The sequence below is a fragment of the Lampetra planeri genome, chromosome 53 (assembly GCF_965212315.1).
Source record: "Lampetra planeri chromosome 53, kcLamPlan1.2.h2, whole genome shotgun sequence".
Lineage (NCBI taxonomy): Eukaryota > Metazoa > Chordata > Hyperoartia > Petromyzontiformes > Petromyzontidae > Lampetra > Lampetra planeri.
This window is the reverse complement of record NC_136159.1, coordinates 7729892-7755646: the sequence shown is the minus strand read 5'-3', so window position 1 is coordinate 7755646 and position 25755 is coordinate 7729892. Positions and strand designations below refer to the sequence as shown.

Genomic DNA, 25755 nt, shown 5'->3' with positions numbered 1-25755 from the left:
CGCTGAAAGGCTGCTACAACATTTACCAGAATGATACAAAAAAAAAAGACGAAAATTATTCTTGCATCGAATCTCGGCGATGCAGCAAAACGCCACCAGGAAAATTGTGACGTCCTGGATTAATATCCTTATCGCTACTCTGACTCTCTCATAGTACCTAAAGGCACGTATTGGCTTGACGATTGAAAGAATTATCCGTGGAATGTCAAAATATTTAACTTATTAAATTACAATAGAATATATTACACAGGTCTCTATGCTTTTTTTGGTTATTGATTTCAGTGTCAGGAAACCCGCAGAGTTACAGCAGACAAATTCAGGAGCCCCCTTCAGTCACCTCTCTGGGCCGAAGTTTTCCCCTCTACTCCCCCATGTCTCCCCTCCTCGTGTCTCCCTCTGCCTCTTCAGCCCCTTGTCTCTTATCATGGCGTTCCGCTCTCTCAATTCTCCTTTCTCTCCGTCTCTTCTATCTCATCCTATCTACCCTCCCCTCTCTGTGTCTTCCTCTTTATCCTTGTGTCTCCAAACACCTCCTTGAGTCTTCCCTCTCCTCCCCACGTCTTCCTCCTCCTCCACCCGCTCCTCATATCTCCCCGCTACTCCCCGTTGTTTTCTCTCCTCCCTCCAAGTCTCTCACATCTCGTCAGCGTGCGTCGACTTGACGGCATCGGCCACATTGCCCAGCGCAGCCTCCCCGTCTCCGACCGCAACACCGGGCACGCCAACCGGGCCTGGAGCCTCCGCAACCACATCTTTGGTGGCGGCCCCACAATTTGTGGCGTTTCCACAGCCCGCTTTCACCACGTCATCCGCTGCTGCTGTTGCCGATGATGATGATGATGACGACTGCGATGGCAGATTTTCAGGGATGCTGGGAGGGCCGGCGGCGGCCATAGCTTGACTTCCTGGTGACCCTGCTGGCACGACCCCCTCAGGTTGCGGCAGGTTAGGCTGCTCTGGCTCCAGGTTTTCTAGGGGAGATTCGATCCCCTTTAGTGCCCTGGACAGCACCGCTGCAATGCAGGAAGGGGGGAAATCGTAAAATGACACTTCGGTACGGTAAAAAACACACGTGTGGCTCTTAATTCATTTGATGATCCTAAAGTTTTAAGGGATTTATCTGGTTATCACGGACACTATTCCCGCACTGTTGAGACCCTCGGATTACATCCAGGTTTCAGCTGCCAATGATAAAATTAGTTTGCAAAGGTGTTTGTAATTCTCGGAAGTTGGATAGATTATATTTCATTGACAAAACCAAGTTGATTACAATGGCTTTTAAGTGGAGTCATTAGCAACGGGGCTGAGGCCACTTTACTCGAGACACTTGAAAACTCGGTTTTGGCAACGGGGCAGCTGCCTCCATCTGAACCCTGCGATCTTAGCACTGCGAGATGGGAATGTTTCATGGGAGTGCTGAAATGCGGAAGAATGCGCTTTCCAATCGTCAAACTTCCCACAAGTGACAGGGTCACGCGACGGACATGGAAGGGCGAATCCATCGGCCGCTATTTATTTTGTGACAAACTAAGCGATGGCCTGCGCCATTCTGTAAAATTTCACAGCAACTGTTCGGAATTTGACACTTGCAAAGACGCAGCGTCACCCTTATGCGACGGTGGCATCTGTTTATGTGAATGGCGCCATCACATCAGAAGCCATGATCTCTCTGCTGCTGTGTGAGTGACCCCTGCAGGCCAACGGAGTTCCAGCAGGTGGCACGGAACCCGATAACCGCAGAATCTAACGTGGCCACAGGCCGACCCGTTGTTGTTTTTAAAACGTCATTTACACAGCGGGCGTTCATATGACGCACGCAAGAGCCCAATTCCAGAAACCCCGGTATTGTTCTCGCAGTTCCGTGACCACTCTCAATTGCAGACAGGCGTCAGGGTCGCTGAACGGGGTGCCATGTCCGCTTGTATGTTCACGTATTTATTTTTAGTAGACTCTCGGATATCCTAGATTTGGAGCTTTCGTGACTGCAAGGATTCATATTCTTAGGTTTTTTCGGTAAAGTCACGGAGGTAATCCGCTGCTATTGACTTGGAGGACAGCAATCGCGGACAATCCACAACTATCCATATTCCACGGATCTCTATGCCAAAAACCACAACTATAGGTATAGTAACGGCCGACCGATCGATGTGCGCGCTCAGTGATAACACTTTACCGCTCCCGCTCAGCCGAAGACTCGGCCCACTCAGTCAGTGGATGATAGCAGCAGAGCCACGGCAAGAAAAATCAATCAAACTCTGCCCACTACCATACTGTAGGGGCGATCACGTGGATTTAGGATTAATCGGAGCACATATTAGCTCGGTTTTCAGCACGTGACTTCTAATAATAACCATCTCCAAGAATAACGATGCATAACTGTTTAAAGATGATTACTTTGTGATTCAGCGAAACTCCATGAGTTGTTAATTCATGTAAAAATCTCAGGTGCGCGGTCACACCGGATAAACCGCACGCGGATAATGGAGAGCCTACGACATGAGCGCAGCATCTCACCTCCCTCGGGTGTATAGAGCTCCTGGGTGGCGTTCTTCGACGAGCCGAATGGGCTGTAGTTGGGGAAGACGAGGAGTGCGAAGCACAGCAGGAACACCTTCGCAACGACGGGGGGGGGGGGGGGGGGGGCGGGGAGGGCAAAAGACATTTGAAAAGTCGAACCAAGCGCTGTTAATAAAAAAAAAAAGTGAAAAAATTGTTAATTCTGGATTTGAAGTTTTCGTGACTGCAAGGATCCATACTCTTTGGTTCTTTCGGTAAAGTCACGTAGGTAGAAATAAAATAAAAATCACGACGTTTCAAGTGGGGACAACCACAGCGACAAAACATACTTCAGCGATTGTTTTGTCGCTGTGGTTGTCCCCACCAGATGACGGACGCTTGTGTTGCGCCCGAAACGTCGTGATTTTTATTTTATTTTCACCTACGTGACTTTACCGAAAGAACCAAAGAGAATGAAAAAATGGTGGCTCTCTTTCGTGGCTGCGAGAGGGACGTGAACCCCACTGCTAACAACGTACAGGGACTCCTCTACTGATGAACGAGTTATGTTCCAGAGGTCTGTTCGTACGTCGATTTGTTCATAAGTCCAACTTTACTCCTGTCGATTCCTAACATGTACACTAAACACGGGGAATGGCTTTAAAAGTTGTATAATCTCCTGTAGATGTAGATGCCACTGGTTCTTCACGTTCTGTAGATGTAGATGCCACTGGTTCTTCACGTTCTGCAGATGTAGATGCCACTGGTTCTTCATGTTCTGCAGATGGAGAGGCCCCTGGTTCTTCATGTTCTGCAGATGTAGATGCCACAACTGCCATCTATTGCGCGGTGGTTGAACTTACGAGCCTCGGTCCAAACAGGCAACTGGACATACGGACAGGTTTGTTCGTATCTCTCAAAGTTCGTAAGTCGAATGTTCGTAAGTAGAGGAGTCCCTGTATATGATAATCGTGCATTAAAATGTGGGAATATCGCGACGTGCTCACCATGACGCAGGTGCTCGTTTGCGCCGCTTTGCTGGACGTCTGCGTCACCATGGCCTGCAACTTCTTTAGCTGCGTCACCAACGTTCTGGCACGCAAACGGGGCCACCGCCAATGACTCGCGCGCACGCCACGTACTTTTCGGTGCGTTAACATGCGATCGCGATTATTGTTCTCGTGCGCGTTTAACCAGGAGAGCCCCAATGATGCTTCGTCATGTCCTGCTAAATTTCGATTTAAAGCTTTCGTGACTGCAGGGATTCATCTTCTTGGTTCTTTCGGTAAAGTCACGTAGAAGGGAAATAATAAAATAACATTTTTTTATTTGATTATGTTTTATTTTTATTATTTTATTATTTCCCTTCTACGTGACTTTACTGAAAGAACCAAGAAGATGTCCTGCTAAGTTTACACAGAGGGGATGATTTTGTGATGAGTTTAACCAATTGAGTAATGTGCAGTTCGTTTGTCGGCATTGGGATGTTTGATCAATACCAGTTACGTTGCGTGCGTTTTTTAAGCTATGGCAGGAATCCGAAGAACCAAGAGGAACCCAATGCACAACTGGGGCAGAAGATACAAACTCCAAAGGCAAAAATCCCCCGTATAGCCTTAGGAGACTGTTGGGGCAAGTGCTGTTAGCGAGCACCTATGAAGGCCAACACAGGAGGGAGTGGGTGGCCAATAACCACACCTGATTGCCTTTGTCTTCCTGGTGGCGAAGTTTACACACTACACCAGGTACTCATATGAGGCTGAGTTGACCTAGGGGAGGCCCAACACCGATTCAAATAATCATCACTGGTCTTGGCCATGAGCGAGAATCAAACTCGGGTCGCCGGGTTCGTAGCGCATTACCGCTCGCAACATACAAACTCCACGCAAAAAGGTGCTTGAGTTGGAATTGAACCCAGGAATTTGTTGCTCTGAGGCCAAGTGTTACCATTGCATCACCCTGCCACCCTTGGATGCTTTTAGAGTTCTGGTCAAATGTGGTTCAATTGCCATTAAGTTTCGATGCACTGTTGCCCTTATTTGCGAGTCTTGTTATTCGATGGCACGGACATTAATTGTGCGCTGCCTTGCTGTGTTGCGCGAACACGTATGAGCATATTGGCAATCAACTGCTGGACGTAGGAGGATTATTTCTATCGTATTTCACCACGCTGGTCACGGCGGGTTTGGCGAAGTCGCGCAGCGGACGTGAAAGCACACAAGTAGAACACGATTGATTTTGCTACACCGCGCTGTGCCGCCCACAACGTAGCCCCACAGCCGCCAGTAGACAGCACGGTTGGTTACGTACGGTGCTAAAGAAGCTCAACATACGGACATGCGATAGCTGTTTTATGCCCGTGCAAGCACTATCAAAGGCTTATAACCTGCTTACCTTTCAAGATCTGATGCAATCGAGGTGAATATCGGGTGATATCACAATAGGCAGTGGATTGTACGTCGTAAAGCATTTGAATTAACTGACACAGCAATTCGGAGATTACCGACCTACCCTCTCAATCCAGCGACCTAAGTTCGATTCTCAGCCACCGCTGCCAGTTTGCTATCAATACCGGTCCCGGGCCCAAATCCCCCCGCCGACCAACGCGGTGAAGTATGGTCAAACAATCCCCCCATGACCGCCGCCCAACTATGGACAGACACGGGGCTGTGGGTAATGCTCGTAAAATAGGTACCGCACCCCTCCCCCGGCAGTATCAGCAGTATCACAATGCTTTAAGTGAGTGAGCGGAGTTTGCAAGAGCCAAAGAAAAAAACCCACATGTTCTGTGCCTCCAGCTGATCCACTTTCCTCTTCAGCTCCTCGTTCTGATTGCTGCAGGCCGCCACCCTGCACGCCACGATCACCGCCTCACAATGAAAGCCACGCAGGCCAGGGCCGGGGAAACATCGCTCGGGTGCTGGGACGCATTGACAGCCTACCACCTGATAATAGTTTTTTTACCCTTTTATCTGGCAACAAAACTGACACCTTTTTTTACAAGGAGTCATGTTTGCATAGACCACAATACCTGCAGTCATAATGCAAAAAAAAACACAACTCTGATAATGTATGCACTGTCCTTGAAGTTGATTGGTCCACACCCAAGACAGCTTTCCTTAGAGCCTAGTCTCACATGGTGTTGGACCAGATGACGCCAAAAGGCGCACAACTTAAAGACAATGCACCATCAGAGTATGAGTGCTCGGGGTAAGCATTTACACCGTTGGAACCTCATTTGCCAGAAGAAAAAATATGATAATTGTTGTTTTACCCTTTTATCTGGCAACAAAACTGACCACCTGTCCCCAACGCGGGGGGCCACGGAGGTCGCGTGGAGAACTCAGCGGAAGTTGACGTCACGTTCGCAAACGTTAACGCGAGCAACGGCCGCGTTCAAAGTTTGCGAAACTCAAGATTCTATGAGGTTTTCCGCCGAGTTTCACACGCTCGTGCCCCGTGGTGTTCACACGCAGTGTCCGACGTTTCGCTCCGTGCGGTGGCAGCTCTCTTCACGCGCTGCACGCCGAGCGGAACGTTGGATATCGTGCGGCACAACCCGAAAACACATCGTAGAGCTGCGCAGGAGCGCCTGACGGGAAAAGCCGACGCAGATCGGATTCTGTGTTCCGTGCCGTAATTAATTTTCTTACCATGGAAATTAACATGTGTGTTGTTGGGTAAACAATCTATTGTTTGCATATGCGTGCGCACACGCAGGCACACAGTTGGGGGGGGGGGTGGAGAGGTTGCTCATTCTCCTCTGCTGACCCCCCGTCAGAGGTCACAACCGGGTACCCGATACCCGTACCCTACCCGATACCCGGCTACCCGTACCCGGCCGTGTACGGGTACGGGTAGACCGTGAGTCACTGGTGAGTCACCGTTTGTCACTCATTTCCCAACGTCTTGTCTCTTCTCACAATTCAAGTTCCTAGAATCAACCCACCCGCGCCTGCAACATGGCTTCATCCCAGACGTCGCAATCGGGTACCCGTTACCCGTACCCTACCCGATACCCGGCCGGGTACGGGTGGGGTACGGGTACGGCCGGATATCGGGTACGGGTACCCGTTTGCGACCCTGGTGCGGCCGGGTACGGGTACGGGTAAGGAATCAAAACCCGTTTGCGACCTCTGACCCCCGCAATCTTGGCCGCACGATGCGCGCGGAGCCACGCACCTCCCTTCCAGCCCGTCCACATACTCCTTCTTCCGTTTGCGGCTCTCCTGCGCCGACTGCTTGTTCCGGATTTTCCTGCGAACTTTCTTGAGGATGCGCTCTTCCGCCTGTTGGCAGAAGCGGAGGCATTCACTCATTCATCTGTTCAATCATTCGCTCTTTTGTACACCAATGGGTTAGTGCTGTGCCTGTGGCCAATTCACACCGAATGTATCCAATTTCGACAGGCTTCAGAAGAATCACGACACATTGGGCATTGTTAACACTGCAGAGGCTCAGAAAGCCAGTCTAAGGCATGTTTAGTTCTACCTGATGACGGTTGCTTGTGTTGCAATCAAAACGTCGTACTCTATTATTTAATTTATTTTCTTTCTACGTGACTTTACCGAAAGAACCAAAATGTAATTCCTGCAGTCACGAAAGCTTCAAATCAAGTTTATGTTTAGGTTAATTATGATTCAATATTAATGTCCGAAGCTCAGGAGCAGACTAAAGCGCCTTAAGGATTAATAGAGTTCAGTGTTAATGCCTGAGGCTTGGGGCAGTCAGACTAAGAGACATTTCAGTGTAGAGAGACTGTGGTTTGAGGGAATATGGCTGTCTGTGTATCACCGTCTGTGTATAGCTGTATCAATGTATCTGTGTCTAGCGATGAATGTATCTGTATACAATAGACTCTCGATTATCCGTGTACGGTTTTGTCCGATTTGCAGATTAACCGTGCGCCTGAGATTTTGAGATCAATTCATAACTCATGGATTTTTCCCTTAAGCCCAAATGAATCATCTATAAACAGTAATCCATTGTTACTCTTGGAAATGTTTATTACAAGTAACGTGCTTAAAATGAACAAAAATGTGCTCCGGTGAATCCGAAATCCACGTGATCGCCTCTACAGCAGAGTAGTTGAAAATCTTCACAACATTGGACGGAGTTTGATTGATGTTGATTGGCGTGGCTCTGCTGCCATCCACTTAGTGGGCCGTGTCTTCTGCGCGGGAGCAAAAAAGTGTCATCACGGAGCACGTGCATCGATCGGTGGATCGTGAGCATTCGTTCCAAATAGCAAGAGGAACAATCTAAATCATCAGTGGTGCTTCATTTTGAGTGCTTTATCCGATCGTTTCTTTTGGGAGTTTTAATTTACAAAACTGTGATGGTAGAGAAACTTAAGCATCATTTATACCTATATTAGTGGTTTTTGGCAAAGAGATGCATGGAAAATGGATATTTTGCCTCTGTACCATTTACATTCTGCTGTAATGTGCACTGACGCCTACTTTATTGAGCGAGATATTGGCATGCAACATAAAGACTGACTGATGCTTGCAAAACATGGAGACCTTGAAAGGAACACATGTGCCGGTTTGAAACAATCAGGCTGACCTGCCTACGATCCATCCTGGGTTTAACCAGACTGGATTTTATGAGCCCACAGATCCTTGATATATCTGGACACTGTCCCATCATCAAGCTCCTCTGGCAGCCGAGGCTGCGTTGGCTGGGTCATCTAGCCCACATGCCCAGCCACTCCATGCCCAAGCAGGGGCAAGAGAAGAGATGGTCTAATGTGGTAAAGAGAACTGTGCAGCAATTGCCGATGACTGGTACGAGTGGTGTCAAAATCGTCCTCTGTGGAGGAGGCTCCTGAAGGACACTGCGGGGAAATTGGAGGTAGTCGCCCTCCAACAAATTGCTGACCCACCCTCTTGGACATCTGTGAAAAAGAGCTTCATAGCTCATCAGATTCCTCCAGAAAAAAAATTAGATTCTGATTCTGAACAACAACGGAGGGCAGAGTGACGACCTCAACAAGGAGCAGAGTGCGCTGGGTGACTAAAAGGCACCAGGTTTGGTACAGTGTGGACACAGGTCATCTCAGTCAACATATGGCACCTGGGTCTGTTCCGTGACCTGTCAGCGAGCCTTGGATACTTCACGTGGCCTCAAAATGCACCAACCTAGGCATAAGCGCCGTGGTGACATCACCACCACATGGTGGCGAACGGTGGTTGTTGTTGTGTGTAGCTCGAAATATATAGTACAAGCTGTACTACGCGACTTCGCACGGGACTTGGATCCACCACGCCCGGCCGCCTTTGTCTCCCCAGTGGCGATGTTCACACACCACAGCAGTTACTCGTTTTGAGGCTGAGTCGACCTAGGGGATGCCCAGCACCAGTTGAAATAATCGTCACCGGTGGTGGCCGTGAGCGGGAATCGAACTCGGGTCGCCAGGTTCGTAGCGCGGCGCGCTAACCACTACACTACAATGCGTTACGCTTCCACGTGCGCGGGTCACATGACAGATGTGACGTCACAGCTCACTTGCCGTGCAAAAAATAATGCATTATTGAGCTACCCCCCCCCTAAAAAAAAGTGTATTTCCATAATTTTTGTATGGTGTACAGTCTGGAAAGTACTGACATGGCAAATTTAAAGTTTGTTGCATGTCAGGAAGTACGCTAAACATTTTGAACAGACACACATATTCACAACTTTGCCTTTTATATATATATGGAGATGGAGATGTGTGTACGTGTGCCTGTGTGTAGTAAAGGGACAAGGTGCTTGGTTGCAATGTACCTTTGTAAGTGGCAGGTGGGAGGGTAGTGACAATCCCTCTTGCTCCAGCAGCTTCCTCTCCTCTTCAGACAGATTAAGCTCTGGGAACTTGAGCACATAGCCATACACTCAAGGTCAACAAGTCATCGAGGCCAAGGCTGCTGATGCCACCCACCACGCGCCGTCAACGCCCTTCCACCTTCCACCAGCAGTTGCAGTGCAGTTGCCACATGACCTACAATATCTGCCCTAACATTAGGCCGCAATTTGCTCTCATGTCTTCTCTCTTTCCCTTGGTCGCCAAACTCCTGGAGACCACTCAAATGCCAGCGATGATCAACACTCCTCCCTACCCCCCCTCATCCTGCACACCGGTCCAACCCAGTGCAAACACATTTTTGCCGAATAATATAAATTAATCATAATGCTTTGCCTCCCAAGTTCTCATCCGGACTTGCGCAATTTCAAGTGTCGGACCAAATTTAATATGACGGGTTTGGGTTTTTGTGCGCAGTCACTGCTTGGTCACTGGGCGGAGACCATCAACTCGCGGCACTTTGAGAGCCCGGCTTAATCGACGTGCGTGCGGCTGAAACTCGGGGACTAAAATCGAGGATCTCAATGGTGGCGGCTCAGTGCTATGACCTCTCTATTTAATTATTACGGTGATTAACACTCACGCAGTAATGCCGTTTCACAAGCAATGTTTACTGCCCTACAGCCACGAGCGAAACATTTTATGACTAGGGCGTGTGTGTGCGGTTGATTATATGTGTGCGTAATTAACCTGGGAAGCATGAAGATGAATTTTTATATATTTTTTTATTTATGGGTTTGTTTTTTCTTGTGCAGCCATTGGTGATCGGGTTGAGATCATCGGCTTATATTGCTTGAGAGCCCGGTTTAATCATGGGCAGCTGAAACCCAGATTCAAACTCAGGCTCGAGTGGTGCTGGCATCAGGCCCCTGAACCAACCAGCGACTTCTAACCTCAGCAAGGAAGTAATTCCAAAACAATTGTAATTTTGCAATGCAATAATATATATACAGTAGAACCCCTCTTAACGACGGGCCTCCATAGAGCCCAAGGTGTAGTGTATAGTGTAGTGTATGGTAGTGTAGTGTATAGTGTAGTGTATGGTAGTGTAGTGTATAGTAGTGTAGTGTATAGTGTAGTGTATGGTAGTGTAGTGTATAGTGTAGTGTATGGTAGTGTAGTGTATGGTAGTGTAGTGTATAGTAGTGTAGTGTATAGTGTAGTGTATGGTAGTGTAGTGTATAGTAGTGTAGTGTATAGTAGTGTAGTGTATAGTAGTGTAGTGTATAGTGTAGTGTATGGTAGTGTAGTGTATAGTAGTGTAGTGTATAGTGTAGTGTATAGTAGTGTAGTGTATAGTAGTGTAGTGTATAGTGTAGTGTATGGTAGTGTAGTGTATAGTAGTGTAGTGTATAGTAGTGTAGTGTATAGTGTAGTGTATAGTAGTGTAGTGTATAGTGTAGTGTATAGTAGTGTATTGTAGTGTATAGTAGTGTAGTGTATAGTAGTGTAGTGTATAGTGTAGTGTATAGTAGTGTCGTGTATAGCAGTGGTGTATAGTAGTGTAGTGTATATAAATTTAGTGTATAGTAGTGTAGGGTATAGTGTAGTGTATAGTGTAGTGTATAGTAGTGTAGAGCATTGTAGTATATAGTAGTGTATAGTATATAGTAGTGTGTAGTATATAGTAGTGTAGTGTATACTAGTGTAGTATATAGTAGTGTAGTGTATAGTGTAGTGTACAGTGTAGTGTATAGGAGTGTAGTGTATAGTGTAGTGTATAGTAGAGTGTATAGTAGTGTAGTGCATAGTAGTGTAGTGTATAGTAGTGGAGTGTATAGTAGTGTAGTGTATAGTAGTGTATAGTAGTGTAGTGTATAGTGTAGTGCATAGTAGTGTAGTGTATAGTGTAGTGTATAGTAGTGTAGTGTATAGTGTAGTGTATAGGAGTGTAGTGTATAGTGTAGTGCCTCCATAGAGCCCAATGTGTTCGCTTACCAACCATTCTCCTGTTAAAGATGGGGTGTTGTAGATACAGTAAATATTAATTAATGCATTAATTGATTTATTACGTGTTTATAATGTTGTTTGTATCTAGATGTATTAATATCCATAGTTTAAATAGTATCAAGTACGTTTTGGGTGAAAAAGGGTAACTTTCGATACTATCGGACAAATTAAACCTATACTCACTTAACGATCGGTTTCGTGGAACCAATTACCGTCGTTAAGAGGGGTTCTACTGTACAGGAAAGCTTCAGCAAGTCCCAAGACTCATGTTTATGAGGACGCTGCTACATTGGGAAGTTTTGGCCAAGTCAATGAACGTGTTCCTTCAAATCAAAGGAAACCAGAGAACCGTAACAGTCAAATTCAATCCGCAGCTGCAGTGCCGCAAATTAACTGACAATTAAAATTTACACGTTTTTACACGCTTTTATTTAACTCACTCTGTCTGTTGTTGTTGTCGTATCCTCAAATCTTGTAACTCGATTTTAACCCACTTCCAAATGTGGTATCGACTGCAATTTTGGTATACTTAAGTCATACTGATGACAATACTATATTCTATCATTAAAAAATATATATATTTTTCTAAACCCTCTTTTTTATATGTTATGTTTCGCCTTGGGTCTAATTGTCCACGCTCAACTGACGTTGGATGTAAATCACCACGGCCCCTTACGTTGTGGCAAGCCTCGGGGCCACTTCCTGGAGTCGTGGAGTTCTGCCATTACTAGTGCGGTACATTTCATTAAAGCGTGTTTTTAAAGAAGTATTTATTAATATGACTTTTTTTTGATTGCGCATTCATTGGTGACCACCCTTGAGACCATCAAATCACTGCACGCGAGATCCCGGTTTAATCACGGACAGCAGGAAACCCGGCTCCAAACACCAGGATCTCAGCGGTGCCGAACACTCTCAAACAGCCTCAGCTTTCCCAGTGGCCATCTCTAGCCTAGGCGCAGCTATAAAGCCCAACATTTTAAAAAATCCTTTATATTAAGTTCGCTTGCTTGCTTTGGACCGTGCAAATCTTTCGGTCGTTTTGTAACCCACTTCCCGTGATCCAATCGAGCTGACATTTTGCACACAGACTCGTTGTGCGTGACAATGCATTTTAAAAATTTTACACTGTTTAGGGAATTTTTTAAAAATATTTAATTACCAATTGTTTAATGCTGCCAGACAATCATCTGACCCATAGGTGGCAGCCATCTCAAGCCAGAGGACGAGAGGACTCTAGCCGCCCCGATGCCACGCATATAAAGGATTTATAGTGAAAAACTTAGTTTTTACGGGTTTACTTGTTTTCGATTTAAAGCTTTCGTGACTGCAGGGATTCATCTTCTTGGTTCTTTCGGTAAAGTCACGTAGAAGGGGATATAATAAAATAATAAAAATAAAACATAATAAAATACAATTCTCACGACGTTTCGGTCACAACGCAAGCAGCCGTCCCTCAGGTGAAGAACAAGTCTGTTGGAAAGACAGCGTCTGAATGAAACACCACCAAGCTTGGCAGCGTATATTTAAGAATTGTATATTATGTAGAATTTTTATTATTTTATTATTTCCCTTCTACGTGACTTTACCGAAAGAACCAAGAAGATGAAAGCCCAACTTGCCTACCAGGCTATCGGCGAGGACAACAAGCTCGCCACCAGCTGAGGACCCAATTGAATCACTGCCTACCAGGCTGCCAGTGTCGCGGTACGAGTACTGGCTGGCGGACAGCATGGTGCCCTCCACTTTGATTCCACCGGCCAGCGCTGCCATGGGATTATCGGCGAACGTGGAGACGCCGGCCATGTGGGAGTTCCACTCGTCTGCAATGAAGGGTGGACGGGCAGAGAGAGAGATGCACGAGGTCACGGTGCCGGGAAATAACGTGCACGTGCGTCCCTGGCACTGAAGACGCATCCGTGATGACAATCCGTATGTACGTTTATCCGGCTCGAAATGCGAATTACTTTTTACTTAAATATTAATTACATGCGAGTAGGTAACAATTCATCCCCGATACAGTCAGAACTTCAACAAACGTTCACGGTTTGAGGTCAGATTCGACTCAAGAATGTACTCTTTTGTTGTTGTTGTGCCTTGTGTAATGGCTAGCCAACTAGACTTGAAATCCAGAGGTCGCCGGATCAATTTGATCTCCTGGCGCAGAAAATAATACAATGGTCAAGTTTCTCAAATCCCTACGCCGCAGTCGATCAAGAAAAATAAATGGGACAGACCCAGATGGTCGATCGACAGGTTGCGTGTGGTGAGGAAGAGTAGGCCAAGTAACTTCTAGAGAGGGCTTTCTTGAGCTCGTCCTCGTGGAAACCTTCCGCCAGCAGTGGCATGAGCAAACTATTGCAAGGCTGCACCTTTACCACCGATAAATTTTAATCAACTTCACCGACTGATCGTCCCAGCTCTGCGAACATCCCTACTCACCGTACTCAATGGAGATGATGTCCATGTCTGACGACGGAGCCACGGCCTTCACCCCATCCAAGCCCACGCTCAGTACGTAGCACATGTCCCGGGCACCGCTGCCCACTGCTGCCCTGCTGCCCTCGGCGATCATGGGGGCCAGGCCCTTGCCGAAGGAGACCCCTGGGCCCGGCACGGCCGATTCGTCCGAGATGCCGCTGTCGTCGCTGCCCATGGGCGACAAGCCACCGTCATCTCGCGGGGACATGGAGCGCGCCTGGTGGGGGTCGACCATGTGAGAGAGGAGGTCCTCCGGCTCGCTGTCTTCCATGGCCTGGGAAGGCAGATGCGGTGATTTTTGATACTTTCCAAAAAAGGATGGGGTAAGGATATGCATTTACAGCGCACTTAAATTCCTAACTCAAAGCGCACCTGATCTCAACCACATTTGATCGGCACCTCCGATTAGCACGGTTGGCTAGGTACGGCGCGAAAGAAGTTCAACGAACATAAAACCACTGGAAATTATTCAATTGGGAAAACCGCATGCACATGTCGATCCTGTTTCGCACCGTACGTAGCCAACCGTGCTAATCGGCATTAGTCTGCAACTCGGGCAACATCATGCTCTAGCGGCAGACTAATGCCCACTTGTAAGGCGGTGTCGCATTCGCCTTGCGCTGCACAGGGGGAGCTGTCATCCGGGGGTCCCCCTTGTCCAAAACTGCAAGAGGGTTAGTGGATTGATTGAGATGAGATGTGACGGAAGGCGATTTGCAGTTGCTGAAGAATTCAAGCAAGTACAGTAAAACCTTAGATTGCGAGTAACTAGGTCTGCGTGTGTTTTGCAAGACGAGCTAAATTTTTTAAATAAATATTAATTTGATAAACGAGCGAGGTCTTGCAATACGAGTAGTACGTGTATACGCTTTGTCTGCCGAGCGTCACGTGATCACAACTGATATCCGAGTGCTTTGATATACGAGTGCTTTGGATTACAAACACGTTTCCGGAACGAATTATGCTCGCAATCCAAGGTTTTACTGTACATTAAAGCGAGCGCCCTCCAAATGCAAATCCTCATCCTTCCTGCAGTTTAGCCACAGGGACAAAACAGTGACAACCGACAGTTAATATCCAATCAGCTCCCTTATGCATTGAAGGAAAAGGACATTTTGCTCACGTGATTGATGCCCCAAATGTCTCCCGATTCCTCAGAGCCGATGAAGGCATCCCCCATAAGTATCCCAGAATGCCCTGTGTCACGTGGCCCATCCGGGCAGTCGAGCAGCAGTTCCAGGAGCTCTGCGCTGCCCAGCTCCATGCTCACGCTGTTGCTGCTGCTGCTGCTGTCACTGCGTCTGCTGTTGTTGTGGCCAGTTTCTGCTGCCACCACTGTTGCTGCCCACACACACACATGACACACGGGTAAGGCCCATCACACAGTGAGCATGGCAGTCAAATGCTGTGGTTGACAGTCACATGCTAAATGACAAAGTAATCTACGACGTACTAATAGGGTTTTTCCCCTTTTTCTGGCAACAAAACCGACACCTTTTGCAAGGAATCACGTTAACATTAACCACAATACGTGCAGTCAAATGCAAACAAAAAACAATACTCTGATAATTTATGCATTGTCCTTGAAACTGATTGGTTCACACCAGAGACAGCTTTTCTTAGAGCCTAGTCTCATACGGTGTTCGACCAGATGACGCCAAAAGGCGCACAGTTCAAAGACAACGCACTATCAGAGTAATGAGAGCTCGGGGTAAGCGTCTACATCTTGAGGCCTCCTTACTGGCAAAGGAGGCCTCATAAAGTAATCTACGACGGTAAAGTGGCATGCCGTGTAGAGGTTAGATACCGTACTACAGGAGTCACATGATACGATAAATCCAAGCGTCCATGGATATGATGTATGTAATGTGAGCACAAGTCAAAATTTAGAGCAGTGGTGCTGGTTAGCATGATGAGCTATTGACCTGGTCACCTGAGTTCGATTCCTGGCCATATTTAACACGAGTGAACTTTCACCAACCCACACTGACCAGCATGAATTGCAGTTACAATGATATGTGGCTTTACCATAGCACGTGGCTAATACAGCATGTAATTTACCATGGCAGTCACTACGGAGTACGAGAGTCAACGTTATGGTAAAGCTACGTGTCGATAGCCTCGTGCAATGTATGGCAAGGTCATTCACCATGGCGAAGACACGTGCTGTGGTAGGTCTCTTGATATGGTAAGAATGAAATGGTGTAACTACTGCTATTAAAAAGTTAACAGAATGGTAGAGTCACGTTTACAATGCTAAACGCATATTAACAAGCTGAACTCCGTTGTGTGCATCCGTCGAACAAAAAAAAGCGTTTTGATTTCATCAGCCGATCGGCTTTCCATATCGGCATGATCACGCAGCGTGTAATTACTAAGCCATAAAACTCTGGAAACAATTTCGGCATTTCTGGGTCGCATCAGCAGTCAGGGTTTGTTAAAACAGACGCTGCTGCTGCTTTGCTGGATGTGATTGGCAAGGGCACTCCGTCGTTCTTGTAAATGTAACTTTGTAGTGCTGTGTTCGATAATAGAATCTGTACGGAAATGCACCACGCACAACACACTGAACCGTGTATCCCTACCTCATAGCTGCCATCCCCTGATCAGTGTTCTACCTTATTATAGACCAATTCAGATCTTATTGGTTACCCTTCTAAATCTCAACGTTCACCCCACAAAGCCCCATCACAAGTGAGAAACACAAACAAATAGACACAAATGATTATTATTTTTGCCCGCAGTGACACACCGCGGCGCGAAACCGCATGGGTTGACGCGGTTACTGCTGCTGCTGCCACCCATCACCAACCACGATAACTTTTACCGTGTGGTCGAACAACTTTTTTTTGAGAAGGGAAGCAATCGTTGGAAATACTCATAGAGCAGCAGCAACACGCGACAGTGACTGTCTTCTGTACGTGTGTGTGTGTAGGTGTCAGCTCACAACAACGAGCGGAGCGCCGGGTGCCTAAAGCACAGCAAGTTGGCACAGGTGGTGCATCATCTCGGTCATCTCAGTCAGTCGACCCGTGGCACCTGCTGGATCTGCCCCGTGACCTCCTGCCAGCGGGCGTTCGACACTTCACGTGGTAGCCTCAAGGTGCACATGGCCTGGCACAAGCGTCGTGGTGACGTCTCCGCCACTTAGTGGCAGGGTGGGGAGCGGTGGTGCAGTGGTTAGCGCTGCGAACCTGGCTACCCGGGTTCGATTCCCGCTCACGGCCAACACCACCAGCGACGATTATCTGAACCGGTCCTGGGCCTCCCCTAGGTCGACTCAGCCTCAAAGGAGTACCTGGTGCGGTGTAAACATCGTCACTGGGGAGACAAAGGCGGCCGGGCGTGGTGCTGGATACCCACCCCCCTCGTGTGCCGTGCCGGCCTTCATAGGTGCTCGCTAACAGCACTTGCCCCTACAGTCTGTGAAGGCTACACGGTGGATCTTTGTCTTTGTCTTGTAGGTGTCAGGCCCTCATCCAGCAGTGGACGGCTTTAATTCAATCGCATCGGACGACTCTCGAGCGAAAGATGTTTCTCAAACACAATAACAAATCGTAAACTTTTAACGATTTAAAACAAAACTGAAACTTTGTAACAAAACCCAAAGATCGAGGAATCGTTCCGAGCGAGAGGCGCCGCGGGGCGATTGGAGCCGTCGCCACGTCCGCAAAACGACGCGGGGGCGACGTTGCAAGTTCGTCGAGGCCGCGATAAGCAAAACGACTCTCAGAGTGACGACGATTTAAAGAGAACAACAACAGCAGCAACAACAACAGCAGCAGCAACAGCAGCAGCAACAACAACAACAGCAGCAGCAACAACAACAACAGCAGCAACAACAACAGCAGCAGCAACAACAACAACAGCAGCGGCAGCAACAGCAGCAGCAACAACAGCAGCAACAAAAACAACAGCAGCAGCAACAACAACAACAGCAGTAGCAGCAGCAACAGCAGCAGCAACAAAAACAACAACAGCAGCAACAACAACAACAACAGCAGCAGCAGTAGCAGCAGCAACAACAGCAGCAACAACAGCAGCAACAACAGCAGCAGCAGCAGCAACAGCAGCAACAAAAAACCCAAGCGGATTGGGACCGCTCGGCACGAGCCTTACCCACTCCCTCCTGGCCTCAGATCTCATGGACTGTTGTTGTTGGTGGTGCTGTTGTTGGTGGTGATGTTGTTAGTGGTGGTGATGTTGGTGGTTGTGATGTTGGTGGTGATGTTGTATGTGGTGTTGGTGGTGGTGATGTTGGTGATGTTATTGGAGGTGGTGATGTTGTTGGAGGTGGTGCTGTTGTTGGTGGTGGTGATGTATGTGGTGATGTTGTTGGTGGTGGTGATGTATGTGGTGATGTTGTTGGTGGTGGTGATGTATGTGGTGATGTTGTTGGAGGTGGTGCTGGTGTTGGTGGTGGTGATGTATGTGGTGATGTTGGTGTTGTTGTTGTTGGTGATGTTGTTGGAGGTGGTGATGTTGTTGTTAGATCCAATGTCAGTGAGAGTCGGAGCCGTGCTCGGGGCTTCCGGGTACAACCTGGCAGATTTGACGTCACATCTACGGGGGGGGTGGGGGGGGTGAACCGACGGGCGGCCATGTTGCTAAGGGGGTGGCGTTCATATTTCAAGGCAGTCCCCGGGTTACGGAAGGGGTTACGTTCCGCGCGGAAAGATCCGTAACCCGAATTTTCCGTATGTCGGAAACTGAACCAAAAATTTCCCCTCCCCCCCCCCGATATCAAGATAAAATTCCATATCCGGAAATAGTTGCGCCTATCGTACACGATTATTAAGTTCATTTTCACTCGGTAATGTGTTGCGCTATCGTCCGTTTTGTATTGCTGCCTGTATAGTATCCTTGCACATACGCTCTGCCCTTCCTACGATTCTTTCATTTAATCGAATATCTACCCTAACACTACCCACAATTAAACTAATGGAACATATACTGTATCCAATTGTTTTTTAATACCACGAAACATTTAATATGAGTTGTTAACGGAAAGCAGTCACTTCCGAATGTTTCTTTACTGTGCATTAATTTTCGATTTAAATCTTTCGTGACTGCAGGGATTCATATTCTTGGTTCTTTCGGTAAAGTCACGTAGAAGGGAAATAATACAAATAAAACAATACAATTCTCACGACGTTTCGATTGCAACACAAGCAATCATCATCAGGTATGAAACCCACAGCAAGAAAATTTGAAAAAGTGGCGATTTTTATAAAATTTATTGCTGTGGCTTTCATTCCTGATGATGATTGCTTGTGTTGAAATCGACATGTCGTGAGAATTGTATTGTTTTATTTTTATTATTTCCCTTCTACGTGACTTTACCGAAAGAACCAAGAATACTGTGCATTAGGCTAGGCCTGCCTTATTCATACGCAAACTCACCGCGTGCTGAAACATTTAGTTGCAGTGTTGTTTGAAATAAAGTTTTTGTCGTTTCACAACCCCCCCACCACCCCTCCCTTGTGCTCAACTGTTGTGGAGTCTCCCACTCCTCAGGAGGACAGAACGCAATGCAGTCTCTGGGGCCGTCCATAAATGACGTCACGCGATTTTGGACGATTTTTGACCCCCCCCCCCTCGTCATACGGCGTCACAAAAAGTCAGACCCCCCCTCAAATATGACGTCACAAAGCTCTGACCCCCCCCCCCCCCAAAAACCATATTTCCATTTTGAAAATAAAACATGCTTCAAATCGCTTTAAACTAAAAATCGTGCCAGCACCCACGAGGGACTTAATGAAACGGGCATGGTCTCGGCAGGTGAGGTGCTGGGTCATGGAGCCCGCATGCCCAGCCAACGCATGCCCCAAGCAGCTCCTGTTTGTCCGGAGAGAGGCGCCTCAACGGGAGATGGAGCTGATGCGGTACGGGAGGACGTGGAGCTCAGTGGACTTGCCGCTGACCGGTACCAGCGGTGTCAAGATCATCGGCCTCTATACAGAGAGGAGGCTCGTGAAGGACGCTGCTGGGCAGTTGGAGGCAGTCGCCCTCCAGCAACAACGGAGGGCAGAGGAGACGACGCTCACAACAACGAGCGGAGCGCCGAGCCGATAAAGGGGCATAAATGACGTCACGCACCTAGTGGGGGGGGGGGGGTCAGACATTTGTGACGATGTGTGTTAGGAAATGTGACGTCACATCAAAATGCACAACTTTAACTAAATATAGACAACACGTTCTACTTAATTAAATAGAAGTTTTAATACATGTTTTCGCCTACAACATCAGAGTGCAGCGCCACATTAAATACGCACGACAATGACAATAGTTTAAAGCGATTTGAAGCATGTTTTTTTTTTTGGGGGGGGGGGCGGCAGAGCTTTGTGACGTCATATTTGAGGGGGGGGGGGGTCTGACTTATGTGACGCCGTGTGACGAGGGGGGGGGGTCAAAAAATCGCGTGACGTTATTTATGGACGACCCCAAAACGCAGCAAGCTGTCACAGTAGGCGGGGGGGGGGGTTACAGCTGGTGAATCTTGCCAATCATCTCAGTCAGCCAACCCATGCGGCCACTGCTGGGTCTGTCCCGTGACCTCCTCCTGCCTGCAGCGAGCCTTCAACAACTTCACGTGGCCTCAAAGTGCACCTGGCCTGGCACAGGCGCCCTGGTGACGTCACCATCGTATTGGAGGAGGTGGGGGGTGGGCTAAATGGGCGTGGCGTGAGGGAGGCGGAGGAGCTTGAAAGAGGGAGGCGGGGCGATCGTGAAGGGGGTGGGGGGCGAGCTTGAAGGGAGGGGCTTGAGGGAGGGAGGCGGGGCGATAGCGAAAAGGTGGGCGTGGTCAGTGTGAAAGTGGGCGGGGCTACGGGGAGGGGTTGGGCGTTGCCCGCGTGACGTCATCGTCGCCCGAGGAACCCGGGGCTGAGTGGTTGTGTAGCGGGTCCGTGTGGTGGTTGCCTTCTCAGGGCCTCGGTAAAAACCAAACCTCAAAAATTCTCCCCTTTAAACATTTTTTTTTTACATTTCTTCAAGTTAAGCTTAAAAAAAACCACTCCACAAAGATGCCCAAGAAGAAGCCAGAACCCTTGCAAATCACCCACACGGTCGGAGACTGCGTTCCTGTGGGAAACCCCACCACGTCCACCGAGTGAGTGCATGACAATTGTATTTGTGGTTATTTAGCCGCGGGTTTTCGTTGACGTCGGATGTCGTGTAGATCTGCGGGGCTTCTTCGTTGAGCTGCGAGAGGTTGTAAAAAAAAAATCTAACGAGGTGGTGGTGGGGGGGGGTCCTGGACCAGGCGAGCTCGGCCGGGAGTTGGTGCCTCCATCCCGGCAGCGATTCTATCCGAGGGTCGGTGTCTCCTGGTCCGGCGTTAGGCTTCGGATGCAACAACTGATTAAATGTAGATTTAAATTAATTAAATATGATCGCACGAATTTAACGCGATTATCGTTATGCACTACGGACTAAATATATGAAGGTGTGCATAATGCGCATGCCCCCCCCCCCCCCCATTGTCAATCCACTGCTGGATGAAACCCCTCGGGGTGTCGTTTGACCATACTTCACCACTCTGGGTGTGTGCGGGTTTGATGTAGGGGAGCCCCAACTCTTGGTCGGATATCACGTTTCGCCCAAGTGTCTTCAAATATGTGCGCGCGTAATGAATTAACCCATCCCCTTGACCGTTACTTTAACATATTTTCTGCGTGGATCAGCATTTAAAGTAGCACGTGTCTTCTCTCGGATAAAATAAACAATCTAGAATGCAGATACATCGCATGCACGTCGTGACCAACACCAGTTGGAAGCTTTGTAAATGAGGGGGGGGGGGGTGGAAAGTCTAAAGTCGTCCCCATCGCTGCTGCTGCTGCTGTCTTCACTGCTTTAAAGGAAGAACGGACGAGATCCACTCTGCGTCTGAACAAACACTTGAGTGGATAACATTTTTCGATTTGAAGCTTTCGTGACTGCCGGGATTCATCTTCTTGGTTCTTTCGGTAAAGTCACGTAGAATGGAAATAATAAAAATAAACATAATAAAATAATTATCACGACGTTTCGGCCACAACGCAAGCAGCCGTCCTCAGGTGAAGAACAACAACAGGTCTGTCGGAAAGACAGCGTCTGAATGGCGCGTCTCATTCAGACGCTGTCTTTCCGACAGACCTGTTCTTCACCTGAGGACGGCTGCTTGCATTGTGGCCGAAACGTCGTGAGAATTATTTTATTATGTTTAATTTTTATTATTTTATTATTTCCATTCTACGCGACTTTACCGAAAGAACCAAGAAGATGGATAACAACATCTTTATTGCATCTTTTAATCTGCTACTATGAATCCACGAGGTCTGTGGGGGGGGGGGGGTCTCTCTTTCTCCATTTGGCTGCAATTCTTTCACCAGTCTCGTCTCATCATTCGTCATTCCAGCAGCTAGCCATCATCATGTGTCTTGCCCAAACCCACTTTATTTCTTTAAACAGTCAACATGATACCTTTGTTCACTTGATCCACGTGTTCCTCTGGTCTATTTTAGTGGCATTACAAGCAAGCATCTCATCGTGCTTTCATCGTCGAGTCATGGTTTATCCACTGCTGGCTGATGACCCAACGTGATGGCTCCGATTTAGCATTTTTCCCCTCGTCCAATGTGTTCTGTTTCACATCTTAGCGTAGTTCCAAAACATGCATATCCCCATCTTTCTTTTGCGCATTTGTTTTTAAGCATCCGCTCACATTTCTGATCCGTAAGTCGTATGCATTGATCGTGAATTTCTTGCACATGCAATATGTTCAAATAAGTACCGTTAAAATCAGAGCGACTTTGTGAACATCTTATCAGATGGATATTAACACCTTGGAGCGCTCCATCTCCACGGTGGAGGGTTCCTCACTCAGACACTTTCCATACCTGTCAACCCCTTATCAGTGCCCACCTCGTATTGCAGACCAGTTCAGACTTTATTGGTCACCCCGTGCCTCTTATAAATCTCAACGTTCATCCTACAAATTCCCATCACAGGGTAGAAACACACACAAATAGACAAAAAATGTGGCGGTATTGAAACGGCTGTTCGCCGTATGGACCTGAAAACTAAATTTCCCTGCGCAAGAATACGGGTAAAGCGTATGGGTTGACAGCTATTCTTTCAATTTCTTGGCCTCGGCTGCCTCATTCTACAGCACTTAACCGTCGGACATCATCACTTTCTAGATCATATGACGTGTCCTGTCCAAGCTCACTTACCATTCTAACCCATGTGTTGTTCTCTTTCTGCCAATGGAATTCAAAGCTTGCGATCTCCGCGTGTGCTTTGAAAAGCCTTGGCTCATTTTTTTCTCTTGTGGTGCTTCTTTAAAGACAAAGATCTCCCGTATAGCCTTAACAGACTGTCGGGGCAAGTGCGGTTAGCGAGCAGCACCTATGAAGACCAGAACGGCACACGAGGGGGTGGGTGGCCAGCACCACGCCCGGCCGCCTTTGTCTCCCTTAGTGGCAATGTTTTTACGCATCACACCAAGTACTAATTGAGGATGAGTAAAGAGCACACTTGCACAATAACATTCTAATACTGTACATGCATCTGGCCCCTAGGGCACGCCTTTAAATATTTTCAAGAACGGGGTTCTTTTCTGGCATTTGATATCGGATTCCCCTTTAGTTTCATTTGGCTCCGGACTTGATCTGATAAACTCATTGCTCAAATGTGCAAATATGTTAAAATGTATTGTCCAAACATCTTCATGCAACAATCCTTCAGAACGGAATCATTGGGACTGATTTTTCTTAGGATAAATGAAGGACGCTATTGTTTTTCCTACACGTGTTACGAAAGGACCATTGGATTTACAAGTATTAACAACAAGGACTGTTGTTATTCCAGTGGAGTCATAACATCTTATATTCCTCTTTACAATGTGAACAAAGGCGACATTATTCCCCGTGTGTTTAATTGGCAGTAAGATAACACTTGTGACTGTATTTTTTTTATCCAAGCACATCCGCCAAGGGTGTTGTGGGAGTCAATGTACTGCTCAAGTACACTGCACTATGGACCCGACTACCCGATTTCGATTCGCAGGCAGGGCTAAACATTGGCGAGTGCTTTCGAAACTGGTCCTGGGCACCAATACCAACACCCACCTCTGCTCAGGCCAGGTGCACTGAGGAGCCACGTGAATTGTTGAAGGCTCGCTGATGGGAGGTTGCGGGACAGACTCAGGTGCCTTGGGTTTGGCTGATTTAGATGACTGGCAGATGCACCAGCTGTACCCCCCCCTCCACCGGCACCCCCACCCCCACCCACTTGATAAACCCGTACTGACCAGCATGGTGAAACACAGTGTGGCCAAACAGCCCTCATTATGGACACGGTATAGGGAAGTTCTAGATTTGAAGCTTTCGTGACTGCAAGGATTCATATTCTTAGGTTTTTTCGGTAAAGTCACGTAGGTAAAGGGAAGCCTTAATTCATCTAGCAGTGGATTGACAACCGGGCTGTACTGTATACTGAAGCAGGATAATTTCTCCACAACTCGGGCTGTCCGCCTGATGATGCTGGTTGTAGTTACTGGCGAAACGTCGTACTCGAATCGTAAATGTCGTGGGTTTAGTCTCCAACGCACCGGTGTGCTCAACTCGTAACGAATTTTCATGTTTTGTTTACGTGACCAACCTCACTTATTGGCTGTGTCGGGTGGTGGCGGGTTTAATGACGCAATTATATTTCCGCGATCTAACCCAAAAACCTCTATTATGGATACATACACAGAAGCAGGGTTGCCCGTTGACTTTCAACAGCCCTGTATTTGGCCTTTCTCTCTTTGTGTCGACATGCCTGTTCTTTGATACAATTTGACTCCACATGGCTTCCAATGGCTTTGCATTCGTCACCATTGCGGTGTAGCAACACCTTGTGTGGCTTTGGGAAGGATGACACATGGCAAGGGCATTTACTTAAGGTGGGACTGTTTGCCTGTGGGTGCGTCTGGCAAACGGTTATTCGTTATATACATGGTTAGATTTATGGTGGCATTGTGTGTGTGTGTGGTTCACAATGTGTGTGTGTGTCTTGACGCATGTATGTGGAGAGTGGTGGTGTAGTGGTTGATGCATGTGGTGGCTATCTGAACTGGTTTTCCACCTTCCCTACCTAGCTCGTCTCGGCCTCAAATGAGTAACCTGATGCAGTGTGCAGACATCAGCATATGGGAGACGAAGGCAGCCAGGTGTGGTGTTGGCAAAATCACTCCCAAATGTGCAATATCAGTCTTAATCGGTGCTTGCTAAAGTAACATTCCCCATCATTCTTTGTAGGGGATATTTGTATTTTTAGTATGTATATCTATATATCTGTCGCTTTGTGAGTGTGTCTTCGTGTGCGTCAGTATATGCTTGTTCGTGTGGCTCATTGTGTGTGACTCTTGTGTGTAGATAAGTTCGTGTTTTCAGCGCCGTGTGCGTCATTCAGAATGTGGGTTTATCTGTCCCGGAGTCTGTTTCACTATATTGCATTATATGTACATGTGCGTGCGTCATTGTATTTTTAAACATCTCCACATCTCCAAAACAGTATATTTTTCAGTATGTTCTTGTCTCCACCCCCCTCTTCCCATGCATTTACAACCACGGTGTGACGGTTTGCACACAGGTCACCAATTCGTTATCCTGGCGCAGCAGTTGAAACTACGGTGCAGTGTCTCAAATATTCCCCTGCCGTTGCCCTCCCAGCAGTTTAAATAAGTACACAGCACAAGTCAATCGGTAGGTTGCCAGTGTTAGGCTATATTGTGGGTACTCTCTCAAGAGCTCCTTCGAGAGGAAGCTCTTCTGCCAGCTCTGGCATGACCAAGCAATTACAAGACTGCACCTTTACCTTTTTTTTTACTTCTCAGGGATCAGTGTGTCTATGCGTCTGTGTTTGTGTGTGCCTGTCTGATTCAGTCGAGTGGCACTATCTCTTAATCAGCTGCGTAACGTTATGTGAAAGCTACCTGGCCTATCACTCCATACAAA

General features: G+C 47.6%; 2 protein-coding genes across 5 annotated transcripts in view; one reads left to right on the top strand and one right to left on the bottom strand.

Annotated features, from left to right (window-relative positions):
• Positions 1–450: 450 nt before the first annotated feature.
• LOC144734742 (cyclic AMP-responsive element-binding protein 3-like protein 4) lies at positions 451–18171 on the bottom strand. 4 transcript variants are annotated; one of them, XM_078617090.1, is made up of 10 exons: positions 17891–18171; positions 14895–15112; positions 13733–14045; positions 12980–13113; positions 9265–9351; positions 6679–6785; positions 5278–5346; positions 3504–3588; positions 2515–2611; positions 451–1013 (listed from the first exon to the last, which is right to left on the bottom strand). In XM_078617090.1, the coding sequence occupies exons 2-10, from the start codon at positions 15033–15035 to the stop codon at positions 634–636; spliced, it is 1413 nt and encodes a 470-aa protein (XP_078473216.1). In that variant the 5' UTR covers positions 15036–15112; positions 17891–18171; the 3' UTR covers positions 451–633. The 4 variants fall into 4 exon arrangements, with proteins under 4 accessions (XP_078473216.1, XP_078473218.1, XP_078473217.1 ...); XM_078617092.1 differs by having other exon boundaries at positions 15042–15112; XM_078617091.1 differs by having other exon boundaries at positions 14895–15106.
• Positions 18172–20649: 2478 nt separating this feature from the next.
• The window catches only part of LOC144734939 (dual specificity mitogen-activated protein kinase kinase 1-like), a 40679-nt gene continuing 35573 nt past the window's right edge, over positions 20650–25755 (top strand). The window contains exon 1 of the mRNA XM_078617408.1: positions 20650–20882. Within this exon, the coding sequence (XP_078473534.1) occupies positions 20797–20882 (86 nt within the window). The 5' untranslated portion in view covers positions 20650–20796. The remainder of the gene's footprint in view (positions 20883–25755) is intronic.